Genomic DNA, 13,726 nt, shown 5'->3' with positions numbered 1-13,726 from the left:
TGTCATTATGGGGTGTTGCGAGTATAATTTTGAGAGAAAAAAATAATTTACTCCATTTTGGAATAAGGCTGTAAGATAAAATATTGAAAAACGGAAGTGCTGTGAATACTTTCTGGATGCACTATAGATGTTATATACAGACAGGTATTGTGTGGAACGGAAGTATTTCTCTGTACACAGCTAGAAATCTGTAGGACTAAATTTAACATGACATTCTATTTATCACTGTTAAATGGTCCATTAACTTAGTTTTCATGACATGTTGATGGAACATTGTGGTTGACCTAATTTGCATCAACGCATTTAAGTTTTGTAGTTAAACAGATATCAAATTGGCAACAGTGTCAATTACAGCATTACTACACCACATGATAGCAGAAAGAGCAGGCACGTAAATCAATTGATACACTTCGTTAATTTAAATCTTCTGGGATTTACTGTACACATCTGTTGATACACTCACTAGCCACTTTATTAGGTACACCTTCCTAGTACTGGGTTGGACCCCCTTTTGCCTTCAAAGCTGCGTTAATCCTTTGTGCCATAGTTTGTACAAAGTGTTGGTAACAAGTCTTCAGAGATGTTGGTCCATACTGACATGATAACATCACACAGTCACCCATTCAACCAGCCTGCCTGTTCTCTTCTGACATCAAGGCATTTTCATCTACACTGCCAATAACTGGATACCTTCTCTTTTTTGGACCACTTTCTGTAAAGCCTAGAGATGGCTGTGCATGAAAATGCCAGTCGATCAGCATGTACTGAAATTCTTAGACCAGCCCGTCTGGCAACAAAAACCACGCCACATTCAAAGTCAATTAAATCTCCTGCCTTCCCCATTCTGATGCTCTGACTGAAATTCAGCAAGTCGTCTCACCACATCTAGATGCCTAAATACATTGAGTTGCTGCCATGTGATTGACTGATTAGCTTTAGCGTTAAGCAGTTGAGCAGGTGTACCTAATAAAGTGGCTGTTGAGTGTAGGCACATCCTAATTAAATCAATATGAATTCAAAAACAAACTTTCTACATCATCTTTCATTCATATATACACACACACACACACACACACACACACACACACACACACACACACACACACACACACACACACACACACACACACACACACACACACACACACACACACACACACACACACAGGTCTCCAGGAGGTGTCACTTTAATATAAAGTTCTTCTCTGGCTAAAGAAAAGCTTGGAAAGACCATTTATCCAAAGTAAAGGTTCTTCCGAAGAGTGTGTTTCACATCAATGTGGTATTTTGCTCCAGGATTCTTCTGATTGTGATCATAGATGACATCATTCACCTCTGTATGAATATCAAGTAGATCTGATTTCCTGTTGAAACAAAAAACAAACAAAATATGATCAACTCTAGCTAAAGTGATAACTGCGTGACAGATAAGAGAACCTGAACTGAGGTTGGAAGACTACAGCTGCAAAGCTTTAGCCTGTACCTGCTTTGACCTCTGTGTAAAGCGTCTGTCAGAGCCTTCAGGTAATTGGAGTGATGCTGAGCCTGTGCCAGCTCAAACTCATCTGTCCAACAGTGACTCCAGAAAATGTCTGCATCTGTAGGCACAAAATCCTGAGGGCACAGACTATCATACCCGTCCGTCTCTAGACTTTCATCCATGTGGTTCGTCCACGACAAGGTTTGGGACTCGTGGATCTTGTAGGTCTGGATGAAAAACACCTTGGGTTTGCCAGCCAGCACTGGGCACTCCTGAGCTGTGAACAGACGTCTCACCGTGTCCAGAGGTAGCCCGGCAACGTTGGAGTCTGTGCCCAGGAGATGAGTCACTGTGCTGCGGCTAATGATGCAACAGACGAAAGAATCTACTGCACAGTTTTCTCGGTGGTGAAAAATCCCTCTGAGAGTTGACAGGATATCAGTCACGCTAAGCCACTTGTGGACAAGCACGCTGAAGTGGAGAGCCTTGAATCGGTGTTCCAAAAAATCTGAGTGAGTGAGGACAGAAACCAGTTTTGCTTCACTTTAATCCTGGTACAAAATGTTCACCCAGACTAACTGTGGATCTCACCTCCATCATAACCAACGCAGTCTATAATAACACACAGTCCTCGAGGATCTGAGCGAAGGTTGTACGATTCCAGAGCCGTCTAAAGTACAAAGCAGAAGGCAAAGCAACTTTGTAAATGGACTTTACTGATGGCCAGTTGGAAAACACAATACAGAACAATCTGCTGCTACAGAAAGTGGAACTGTTACCTGATGGTTCTGCTGTGTGGCCACAGGTGCCGGCGTCGTTTCCTGAACTGAAAAAATGAGCATCAAATGAAACAAACTGGGGCTTTCCATTTGTAGTAAAAAGAAAAAAAATCCAGTAACAGTTGTCTTTTTCTTGCACAATTACAGTGCACATAGAAAGTTACACACCCACAGGCTTTTACTTATTTCAATTTCTCACTGCTGGTGATTCCCAAAGTGTTTGACGTAAAATAAATACAGCAGTCTTTGATTTTTACCATTCTAATAAAAGGTTATATTACCCTAAAATAAGTCTGATCATCTAAAATGTAATAAGAAATAATAAAACAAAGGTAAGCAACTGAAAATTACACTATTATACACTGCCTTGCAAAAGTATCCAGCCCCTTGGTATTTCACGCATTTTAATTTGTTTATGCCAATTCAAATATAATAAGTACATCAGGCTTCTCAATATAAAAATGTCTAAAATTACCTTCCTTAAATTGAAACTCAAAGCAAATCTCTTCAACTTCATATAAATGAACTAAAAATAGGAAAGCCAAGATGATTGATTGCATAAGTAATGGGCCCCTTCTGGTATAATACCTGTAAATAATCAGATTTATTGCCAGTTTTCTTCAGACAAGTCAGGGGATGGATACATGAACATTTCCAAGTCACTGAATGTCTTGGACTTTATTTTCATCAGTTATGAAGAAATACAAGCAGTATGGCACTCTATGGTAAATCTGTGTGGAGTAGACAGTTCTCAAAAACTGAGTGACTGCAAGGACAAGAGTGAGGAAAGCCACCAAGACACTTAGACAACTCAGAAGAACTTAGAGGCTTCTGTGGCTGTGATTGGAGAAATTATGCACAATGCATGTTTTGCATGTTGTATCCCCAATTATAGAGCTTCATGATGAAGTGGTGTAGTACTTATGCAACCATCACCTTGGGTTTTATATTTTGAATCCATTTATATGAAATTGCAGATATTTACTTTGACTTTGAGTTGAAGGAAGATAATTTTAGATTTTTTTTTTTTTTTATATTGAGAAGCCTGATTTTCTTCTTGTATTTGAAATCTCAAACAAATTAAAATGCGTGAAATACCAAGGAGGCGTATACTTTTCCAAGCCACTGTTCTCCTCAAAAATTTAAAGTATGATAGTGCTAGAGGTCAGATGGGCGAGGTGTTCCCGGAGAGGGCGGACAGGGAAGCTCTAGCATTTTGCCTTTTCCAAATACCAACTGAAGCCATTTCCTGAAGCTTGAACTTCAGAGCTTATCTAAGATTACAAACTAAGACCTTGTCCACACAGAAACAGATACAATCTTTCTTTCACTTTTCCAAAAAGCAGAGGCGGGACGAAGTCACTGTCAAGTCGTGAATCGGCAAGTCTCAAGTCTCAAATCAAGTCTCAAGTCACCTTGACTTGAGATTTGACTTGAGACTTCTGACTTGCCGATTCATGACTTGAAGTGACTTGTTGGTGACTTCGTCCCACCTCTTCCAAAAAGTATTCCATAAGCACAGCACCATTTCTACTGAAAACGGTGTCGCATTTTACACACACACACACACACATATATATGTGTATATATACATATATATATATACATATATATATAAAGTCATATAATGACCTGTTGCATCCTTTCTACCGCATTTGTCGTCACAGCAGAAAGCTGTTACCCACATGAGACACCCCTTGTTTCAGAAGACTATGTCTGGAAATATTTTATTCCTTATTGTGGAAATTGCTTGTGAATAAACGCAGAGTGGAGGTATTTTTAAAAAGTAGTCCCTCTGTGTTTGCCTGCTCCAGGTGCATTTCTTAGCCTCTTCCGCTTGTCCCGCCACCAACAAGAAAAAAAAAAAAAAAAAAATTTTAAAAGCTGAAAGTGTCACAACAGTGAGCATTCTGCTATCATCCATTATGAGCGGGTGATGTCGGTATACTCAGTTAGAAAATTCATTAAAAAAAAAAAAATTTTTCTTGTTGTTATGACTGGGTCTGAGGTTATAGAGGTGGGAAACATCTCAAGATGATGCCACTTCATGAGATTTCACAGGAAAACAATGGCACCAAGGAAAATTATGCCACGTGGCTGCAAATCAAAGGATTCTGATCAATTTAAAACACAAGAAAACAGAAAGGGACCACCCTAAATTCAAAAATCAGCATGATGGCACTGAAATCATAGCATGACGACACAGCGCCATTATTCCAATACTTAGGTAGAGCCCTATAGAAACACTACATAGTCCAACTTTTGTTGGTAACATCACCAGTTATACAACTTATTTAACACAAGGTGACTGTAGATGTTGTATGCCCACTGTAATTTGCTAGCATGTGCTTTGAGATCTTACTTTTTTGTATAACTTACCACAGCGGTGGGAGTGTCCGAGAATTGGTCGGTGAACAGGATGTGAAAAGTTTGAGTTGGGGTGTTGAATCTAAAAGGTAGATATGTTTGAAAAGTATTAGTGTCATGAAAAGGGGAGGTGTGTTGTTATGTTTTGTGCAATGAGTGACTTACAGGAGCTCTGGGCCTTTGCTGTAGACTTATTCGGGGGGCTGAATACTGTTCAAATGACCCACCTATGAAAGATGTACATTGAGACAGAAAATTGGATATTAGGAATTTACCTTGTTAGCTGTGCAATTACAAGTGAAGCAACTCTTTAATGTGTTACTCAATTGAGTAAGTTTTCATTTTTCAAAAGGACACTAACAGCAAATGTTTGGGAAACACTACAGGGAGAAAAAAACAAAACAAAACAGTTATCGTGATTGAGTTTATTGTAAAATGTAGGATTCCTCCTCTTCTATGTTTTACATCAGTTTAAACTGAGTATGTTGTGGGTTTGGATTGCTGGTCAAAATAGAAAAAAAAAAGTTTTTAAAAAAGGCATCACAATGGCAACTGGGGTAATTGTGATGAGCATGTTTGCTGTACCGGACCATCGTGGTGATGAAGGAGCTGAGACAGAAAGTGAGACTCTAAATTTACGCTCCAATACTCCTCACCTGTGGTCATGAACTTGAATTTTGAGTAATGACCAAAAGAACAAAGTCACAGATACAAGCAGCGGAAATTAACTTTCTTCATCAGGTATCTGGGTTTACAATCCTGGACAGGGTGTGAAGCCTGACTATCCGAGAGGGAGTCGCTGGTTTTTTGCATTAAAAGGAGCTACTTGAGGTGGTTCGGGCATCTGGTAAGGATGCCCCCTGGTGGTCTCCCTAAGGAGGTCTTCCAGGCATTTTCAACTAGAAGGAGGCCCCAGGGGAAGATCCAGGACAGACTGGAATGGTTTATACTCCCCAGCTGGCTTGGGAACACCTCAGGATCCCCTAAGAAGAGTTACAGGACTCGGCAGAGGATAGGGAAGTGTAGGATGAGCTGCTTGGTCTGCTGCCATGTGAACCGGAGAGGCAGTAGAAAATAAATTGTTTAGTTGCATTTTATAGACCAAACCAATTTAAAAACAAAACAAAACATTATTTTCAGCCTTACTTCATAAACTTTATTGTAATATAATTTTCTACATAAATGGGGAACTAAACAGTTTATTGTAGTGACACTGTGTTCTCCAACCCTGTAGTCCTCTTAATCTGATCTGTTTTTCTCTGTATTTTATTGTCCAATATAAATAACTACAGGACGCTCAGAGACTGCATGCCTTCATCAAGACCCAACAATGCTCTTTTGATCTGTTCTTATCAAAGCTGAGGTGCAGCCAGGCCTGCAGCTTCACCAAAGTACAAGTAATAAAAATAAATAAATCCATCTACAGTCCTTGATCTGGCTCAAAGTCTATTTACATTTTCGCTGACCAAACCCTACCTCCCCAGTACATTTTTTTGGGGAAGGAAAAAAAAAAACCCCCAAACCATTAGGTACGTCATAAATATACCACATCACATGTATACCACGACACATATTAAAAAGCAGAAGACGCTCTCACCTGACGTCTCGTACATGTGAACTTTTTTAGCCAGATCCACCCTGCCAATGTTTTGTAAACACTGTTCTAAAAAGTCCACTCTTTCAGATGAAACTTGATCCAGCTTTTCTAATTCAACAATCACATCCAGGAAATCCTGTTTAAAAAAAACACACGCATACAATATGGGTGAATAAAAGCATAATTCATTGTGAAATTTAAAAAGGAAATACCAAAGACTCCCCCCACCCACACAGAGCTTTTTCAATGAACAGAAAATGAAAGCAGACTTTACCGTGGCTTTGTCCATCTTTTCTCGTGGTAGCATCTTACTTAATAAAAATTTGACACTGTTCAGGTCCTCATTGGCCATATCCTCACTTACATTCACCATCAGGACTCTGTAGTGGGGAAATGAGTGATCATTACACGTGTCATGAATTGATTTTTTAAAATTATTCCTAATCACAGTGGCGTAGGCAGGATATTTTTAAAGGAGGTGCCGTCATCAGATGGATGAAATTTGTTCATGTAAAACAACACATTTCCATTCAGAGATGACAATATTATGCATTGTCACAGCCCTTCTGCAGTAGATTTTGGTGAAATAAACTATATATCTTATGTTCTTGCTTTATTACTTCAGTTATAGCTAAGATCAAGGCAACTTATTTTTTTTTACTATTTCTATCATTTCAGCTGAGGTGGAAAACAGAAGGATAACTTCATAACTTCTACACTGCTACAGACAAATGTCCTGTTGGATGGAATGTTCCATGACACTTGTCCTCAGACCACTTGACACAGCGTACATAGCTGATAAAATGAAGGTCTTCGTATCTCCATCTGGGACAACAAGTGTCATGAAATATTCTGTTCTTTGCTTATCACGCTGACACAAGACACAGGCAGCACAAAGTTTTGATAGAACACATACCATTAAGATAAACAACCTGAGCATGTCACCCGCATACAACGTCAAAATGCAGACACTCTTCATCCAATCACATAACTATACTGATTCACGTAGCAGGCCCGCCCACCTGAGGGTCGGCCGAACGCAGGTTTAAAACGTAGGCGGGGACGCAATGTTGGGGCTCTTGTTTGCAACGCTGAGGGGGACGCTTGCTTCAAGACTCCAGTGCTGTCATAGTGACTCTCTGTTCATTCTGTTGAAGGCATCTTTTCAATACAACAGCTGGTTTTTGAAGTCTGTGTCCTGTCAGTCTGAGTCTTCAAGTTCGCTCACCACATAAAATTACCGGGAGGGGATCCAAGGCAGAAAATTCCCTACAGTCTAAATGTCCCAAAAACTGGATCAGTTAGCATTACGTGGTGAAAACACAAAGACATTTCTTACAGGATTCATGTTTGGATCCTCTTCTAGATTACGGTGCTGATAGATGTGCCTCCATCTTAAGTATCAGAAGCATGAATGTTTTCAATTGAAGCAGCTCTGACCATATTTCTAGGCCAACGCATGCACTAATCCTTAGTTCTTGATAGGCAGCCATGACTATCCCACCTGGCTACATCCTTTTTCAACTGGCTATTTGTTCATTCATCGTTATTTTTGGTTAATTCATTTTATGATTTTCAGCTCCTCTGAGCAATTCATAGCATCCCTTAGCTCCTTTCAGCGGTTCATTTGCCTATTTTTTTTTTTATTAGAATTTCATGCTCTTCATTCATTTGGTCATTAGCTTCTATAGTATTTCCATAAGGAGCTGTCAGTACATCGGGGAATGAACATAGGAGTCAAATGATTACTTAGATTTAGTGAACTAGTCCAAACAATGCACAAATCTTCCCCCCAATTTCATAAGGTCGACCAAATCAGAAGTTTTTTGTGCAAACAAAAACAGCTACTACTTCCAGAAGGGTGCTCTGCACTTCTGGAATCAAAATGAGGCTCTAAGCTGATGTGTTAGATGTCTAGTGATCTTACAAATAACTTTTATCTTCAATGATTTAATTTGGCTGAATTGTGGGGTGGTGGTGTGTGTGGAGAAAAGATTATGTTGTTTTGCCCCTCTCTTAAAGTAACCCTAATGATGTACTTGTTATTATTACACTGATTGCACAACTTTGTTTTTGTAGCCACTAACGACTGGGAGTGAAGCATGCTGGGGTCATTCTGAACTGGGAGTGAAGAGCTGGGGTTATTATGTTTTTGCAAGAGGAAATACCTTTTTGATGCCTGTTGATTAAAGGAATTATGTGCGCCAGAGAGTTTGAGATGGCCACTCACCCTCCCTTCGCGCACACACTAGAAAAGAGGGGGCAGAGCCATGCTCCGATAGAGTCTGCTGCGGGTTACGTACGAACCCCCAGCCGGTTGACAAGCGCACTCTGCCGAAGCTGTTGGCTCTCCACCTTAAAGGCGTCACGGTAAGAGAGAAAGAGATATTTTATGCGCTGCAACCACTTGTGTTTGATGTAACTGCTTTTGTGGGGAATAAATATACGCCTGTTTGTTCTAGCAAAATGCAGTCTGTGTGATCATTTCTGTGTGCCGATCTGACCGAACCTTGTTTCAAAACATGGTGGCAGTGGGGGGAATCTTGAAATTTGAACAATATTTCCAATATGACATAACTTTCAAAATTCCACACAACCACTTCCAGTTCCATCCTGTCTTTCTAAACTCCACCCTTTAAGAAAAAGGTCTGGATGCAAGCATGTTTATTCATTATGAGGTGATGAGGGAGCCATTAATTTCTTCTTAGAGTTCCTACATTGTCATTTTTATATTTTTATTTATGCAGGATGTGTGGTTTTTATGTACAATTATACACATTTTTTAATCAAACAAATCAATTAATTACGTCACTGCAACGTATTTGTCATGCATGCATGCATGATGGCTCCAGAAGAAAAACTTATTCTGGCTGTCATAAATAAATAAATCCATCCCTGTGTGCCATGAGACTTTAAACAAAAATCAGATGCTTACAGCTTTTATTGTTGGGGTGAATGTAGGAATTACACAATGCCTTTGTATTTCACATTGTAATTCTGGTATGGTCTGAGTCCAGCTAAAGAAGTAAACCAATTCTGATATTGCACAGAACACAATTCAACAAACAAGTCTGGCGGAGATAAATCAGCTTTACTCAAACAGCCAATTTTTTTAATGTATTACACAAAAAAATAAACCCTAACCCTGATCCAGATCTTAACCTGGTACTTTTTAAGATTAAAATAATTTGCTAAATTGCTTGGCAGATTAGACATCAAACACTGGAAGTGTGCAGCACCCTTACAAAAATGTCCATCAGATTCAGAAGCGTACATAAATAAATAAAAGGATGCTGCAGATGGAGCCACCAGACAGGAGGAGAAGAGGGAGGCCAAAGAGGAGATTTATGGAGCAGCCAGAAGTAGAAGAAGCAGCATTTACACCAGCAGGGAAGGGACTGCATTTTGGTTTGTGCAACAAATATTAACATTTCAACCAAGCATAAATCAAGCTGTGACTGTTTCAGATGACCTCGTTCTGAGCATCTATGTGCACACGTACACACGGTTTGTTTGCTTTTTTACCTATATGTCAACATCAGGTGAACACCAGCATTCTCAGGTTGTTCATTCACCCAATTGAGGTTTTAAATCCCACAAAATTTCAGAGTTTGCTGCTCTGCAAGACGTTAGTAGCATTGATAAATGCACTGAGTTGGTCTATTAAGGCTGCAATTTAACCGCTGCACACGTACAACAGCATTAACATCGCAGCATAAAACTCTTTGTATATTGTACCTAAAACTCTCGTGAATATATTATCTGGGTTTTTAGACATTATTATTGTGGGGGTTTTTTATGTAAACATGCGAGAAGCTCAGGATGTTTCTCCGTTATATTCAACGGGAGTCGCTGTGACCGCTTCCTGTTCATGTCATTCTGGGGAAAAGTGAAGTTTGCTCTTTGTCCTTTACAACACTTATTGTCCTTTACAACACTGTTTGTTCCAGAGTAATATATATAAGGTGTGTGAAATTCAGTTTGCGTTTCTGAAGTTCCACACAGGTTGAAGGTAGCAGACATGGAATATTTAGAGTTCAGATGCAAAACCAGTATCTCCAAAACCATAAATTTTTTTAGTTGAGGCCAACATGTACTTGGCTGTCAAGGGGACCATCAGTAGGGAGGGGTGTTATTTCAAAAAAATTTGGAAATCTATAAATGTTTGCATGTAATATGGAAATATACACGGAATAAACCATAGCAGGATAAACTTTGGGTCATTTGGTTCCAAAAACCCATATGGACGGAGCCAGTGAAGATATTGGGTTCAAAAATCGCCAAAAATATTAACGAAAATGTCTTATCTTGAGAACCGCTGCACCTAGAGACTTGAAATTTGGCTCCAAATGTTGCTTGACCCCAAGTTTATATTCAACTTCTATAGTAACAGTAAGCCTATCTGGTGTTTTTTTTAAGAGTAATTGACGACAAAAAAAAAAAAAAATAATAATAATAATTTCAGTACATATGTTACGATCAATTGTAACAAACAAAATCTATGTAGTTTTTATTTCAGGAACATCAGTTGAGTATAATCATCACATGTAAAGAATGACATGGCCACAATGAATTAATTATAAGCAACAGAGTGGTTTTCTACGTCAACAGCACATATAAGACACAAATGCTCGCTCAATATGGGTTTTTGGAACCCAATGACCCAAAAATTATACAGTTATGGTTTATTCCATTTACATTTCCATATTCCATGCAAAAATGTATAGATTTCAAAATTTTTTGAAATAACACCCCTCCCTACCATCAGTGTGCAAAATATGAAAGAATTTGAACAAACTGTTTTCATTTTATTGATGAAAGTCTGTGCATTTCCGAATATGGTTTCCTTTAAATCTCCATTTTCAACTGCATTTTTCTCCATTTAGAAAAAAGTACTTACTGGGTTTTGCATCCGAACTCTTCAGCAAGTTTCTCATGCTCATGCACGCAGTCTCTTCTTAAAATGATGAAAATCAAACAAAAATTACACTTTGGTAGTATAATGTTTAGGCATGCACATAACTGGTAGTCATCAGTCTTGTGCATGCTAAAAATAAATGATGTGCAGCAGAAACACAAGGAAAGCACTTCATAAGAGGAAAACAATGACAGATTGTCAGAAAAGTGTTTCCCTCTGCTGTGCATCGATGTTTAGCACACACGAGCACCATGAGTACCAGTTATGTGCACCCCTGATTCATGTTCATGTGCAACTGTTGTCATGTGGTTTCTCTTTGTTGTTTAGACTGCAGCGACTCTCTGGCGTGCAAGGGATTATGGAATATCTCAATAGGGCGAATAGTGGAGATGCAGCATTTATTTCATTGGGTATAGTACCTTCAGCTGCTCCCTTAATTGTTTTGTCTCCACAGCAGATCTAAGGTGGACCTGAACGTTGATTAAGCACATGCATGTGCATAGTAACATGCATGGTGATTTCATTTACCTATTACTTATTATTATTTTTATTGTTCATGCTAATTTTATCTAAAGGACACTGTTTAAATGCATCATTATATTTGTAATGACGTCACCGTCCTATGAGAAGAATGGCGTTTCATTTTATTTCTTTAATTTATTCTGTCGTAAACAGCTTTAGGTTTTGTAAATTCTTACCTGAATCTGGGCAAAACGTGGTTGCAGCTGTGCCTCAGGATCGCCTCCACTCTGTCTCGGTTTAATCCGAAGACTTTTCTCAGGATGTCGAAGCGTTTGAGCTGAAACATGAGCTCGAGCAGGAAGCGCTCGTCCTCCGTGGGGCTGCTCGTCAGTTTAGCTTTCAGCAGTTCTTTGGCGTGAGCCACACTGTTGTCCGCGTCTAAGCTTCCACACAAGTACAGGAGACTCCTACGTTCGCTAGAGCTCAGAGCTTCGGTAGTTTCATTAATCCTCTGAAGCAGTTGTTGGTCTGACAGAGCCATGATCACTGAAACGATGAAGAACGTTTCAAACGCTGAACAACGCCGTCGATTAAAAAAACGTTTCTGCTGCTTTTTATTTTGTTCCCCCCGAACTTTTCTGAAACTAAAAATACGACTCCTCGGATATTTACTTACTTTACGGCCCCAGAGTGTAAAAAGAAGCAGTGAGTCAAAGATATGTACTAATAACGTCATCGGGCGATGACACACCGACAAAAAAAAAACAAAGATGGCTTTCGGGGGAAGTCCGATCATCAGTCATTCTTCCCGACACGTCATTTTAGGGAAGAGAAATGTCTTGTTTTTCCTTTAATTAAAAAAAATGTTAAGAAACCTGTTTGTGATGAAATCACTAAGTTAATCCAATAATGGAAAGGTTGGAGGTCTTCAATTTTTACTGCAATGCAAGAGTTACACATACTCTTCACCTCGCTGCAGCAGACAGAAAGAAAGAAAGAAAGCTCAATTCACAACCAAAGCCACTCAACAACGTGTCCAATCATTTTGGCATCCTTTACACATTTTAAATATTATTATTGGATTACAGTAAGATGCAACTAGAACTAATAGAATAATAAATAAATGGAAAAGTTTTAATTGTGTTGAATTGTTGTGTGGGCCGCTGAAGAGGAGGTACTGCTGGCCCACCACCACCAGAGGGCGCCCTGCCTGGAGTGCGGGCTCCAGGCACCAGAGGGCGCTGCCGCCGACGAAGGCTGTCAGGATGACAGCTGTCACCCATTACTGGACACAGCTGACTGCACTCAGGACGGAGTATATCAGCAGGACAGCGTCTCCACCTCAGTGCCGAGATATCGCCTTGAGCCTAAGGTAATCTTCTCTGCTGCTTATTTAAGTAAAATATTATAAATACGTGTTAAACCTTTCAGGACAGCTGACTACCGAAAGCCGAGTGATCGGATAAGTACTCACCTTCCTGCTTATTGTGACAAGAGGTGGAGGCGGCTTGCCCCTCTCATCTACTGGGTGCGGTCGCATCCCAACCTGTGTGTTTGTGTTCTTTCCCGCCAGCAGTACCGGATCCGACGAGCGAAGGCAGTGGCCACCTGGGAATTCGGGACTTGGCGGTTCCAGTACTTCTGGGTTTCGGTGGCAGAGGAAATCTGGGTGGTTCCGGTTCGACTAGGACGGACGTCTCCTACCTTCGGGCCTGCCCACAGGACACCAGCAGATTTCGGCTTACACCTCCAAATCGTGCATTATTGTATCAGTTGTGCTGATTTCACAACAGTAAAACTTGTTATTCACCTTTCTCCATTGTCCGTTCATTGCGCCCCCTGTTGTGGGTCCGTGTACCTACACTTTCACAACATTGAATACTTGGTCTCCAAAGTAAAGGTCAAACAATGTCGAAGTCCACTGGATTCTTGACATATGTTACCCCATACATGTGGTGCAAACTATTCCTTTTTAAAACTATTATCGCAACCAATAATTTGCACCACCTTTTTTTTTTTTTTTTTTTTTTTTTTACCAAAATGTAAGCAATTTTTAACTTTTGACCCCTGTACAAACTGAAATTGACCTTTGTCACCATTCTTGCTGCTTTTACATACATAGT

At 39.8% G+C, this 13,726-nt stretch overlaps 1 protein-coding gene across 1 annotated transcript; it reads right to left on the bottom strand.

Annotated features, from left to right (window-relative positions):
• Nucleotides 1-992: 992 nt before the first annotated feature.
• On the bottom strand, nt 993-12,342 carry cflara (CASP8 and FADD-like apoptosis regulator a). The gene is made up of 9 exons (XM_034185915.1): nt 11,840-12,342; nt 6,498-6,603; nt 6,224-6,359; nt 4,792-4,853; nt 4,639-4,708; nt 2,260-2,306; nt 2,072-2,150; nt 1,484-1,988; nt 993-1,364 (listed from the first exon to the last, which is right to left on the bottom strand). The coding sequence occupies exons 1-9, from the start codon at nt 12,337-12,339 to the stop codon at nt 1,235-1,237; spliced, it is 1,635 nt and encodes a 544-aa protein (XP_034041806.1). The 5' UTR covers nt 12,340-12,342; the 3' UTR covers nt 993-1,234.
• Nucleotides 12,343-13,726: the final 1,384 nt, after the last annotated feature.

Source organism: Thalassophryne amazonica, chromosome 14, assembly GCF_902500255.1.
Source record: "Thalassophryne amazonica chromosome 14, fThaAma1.1, whole genome shotgun sequence".
NCBI lineage: Eukaryota > Metazoa > Chordata > Actinopteri > Batrachoidiformes > Batrachoididae > Thalassophryne > Thalassophryne amazonica.
Note: the sequence above shows the minus strand (reverse complement) of the source record. Positions and strands in the feature narration are given on the sequence as shown.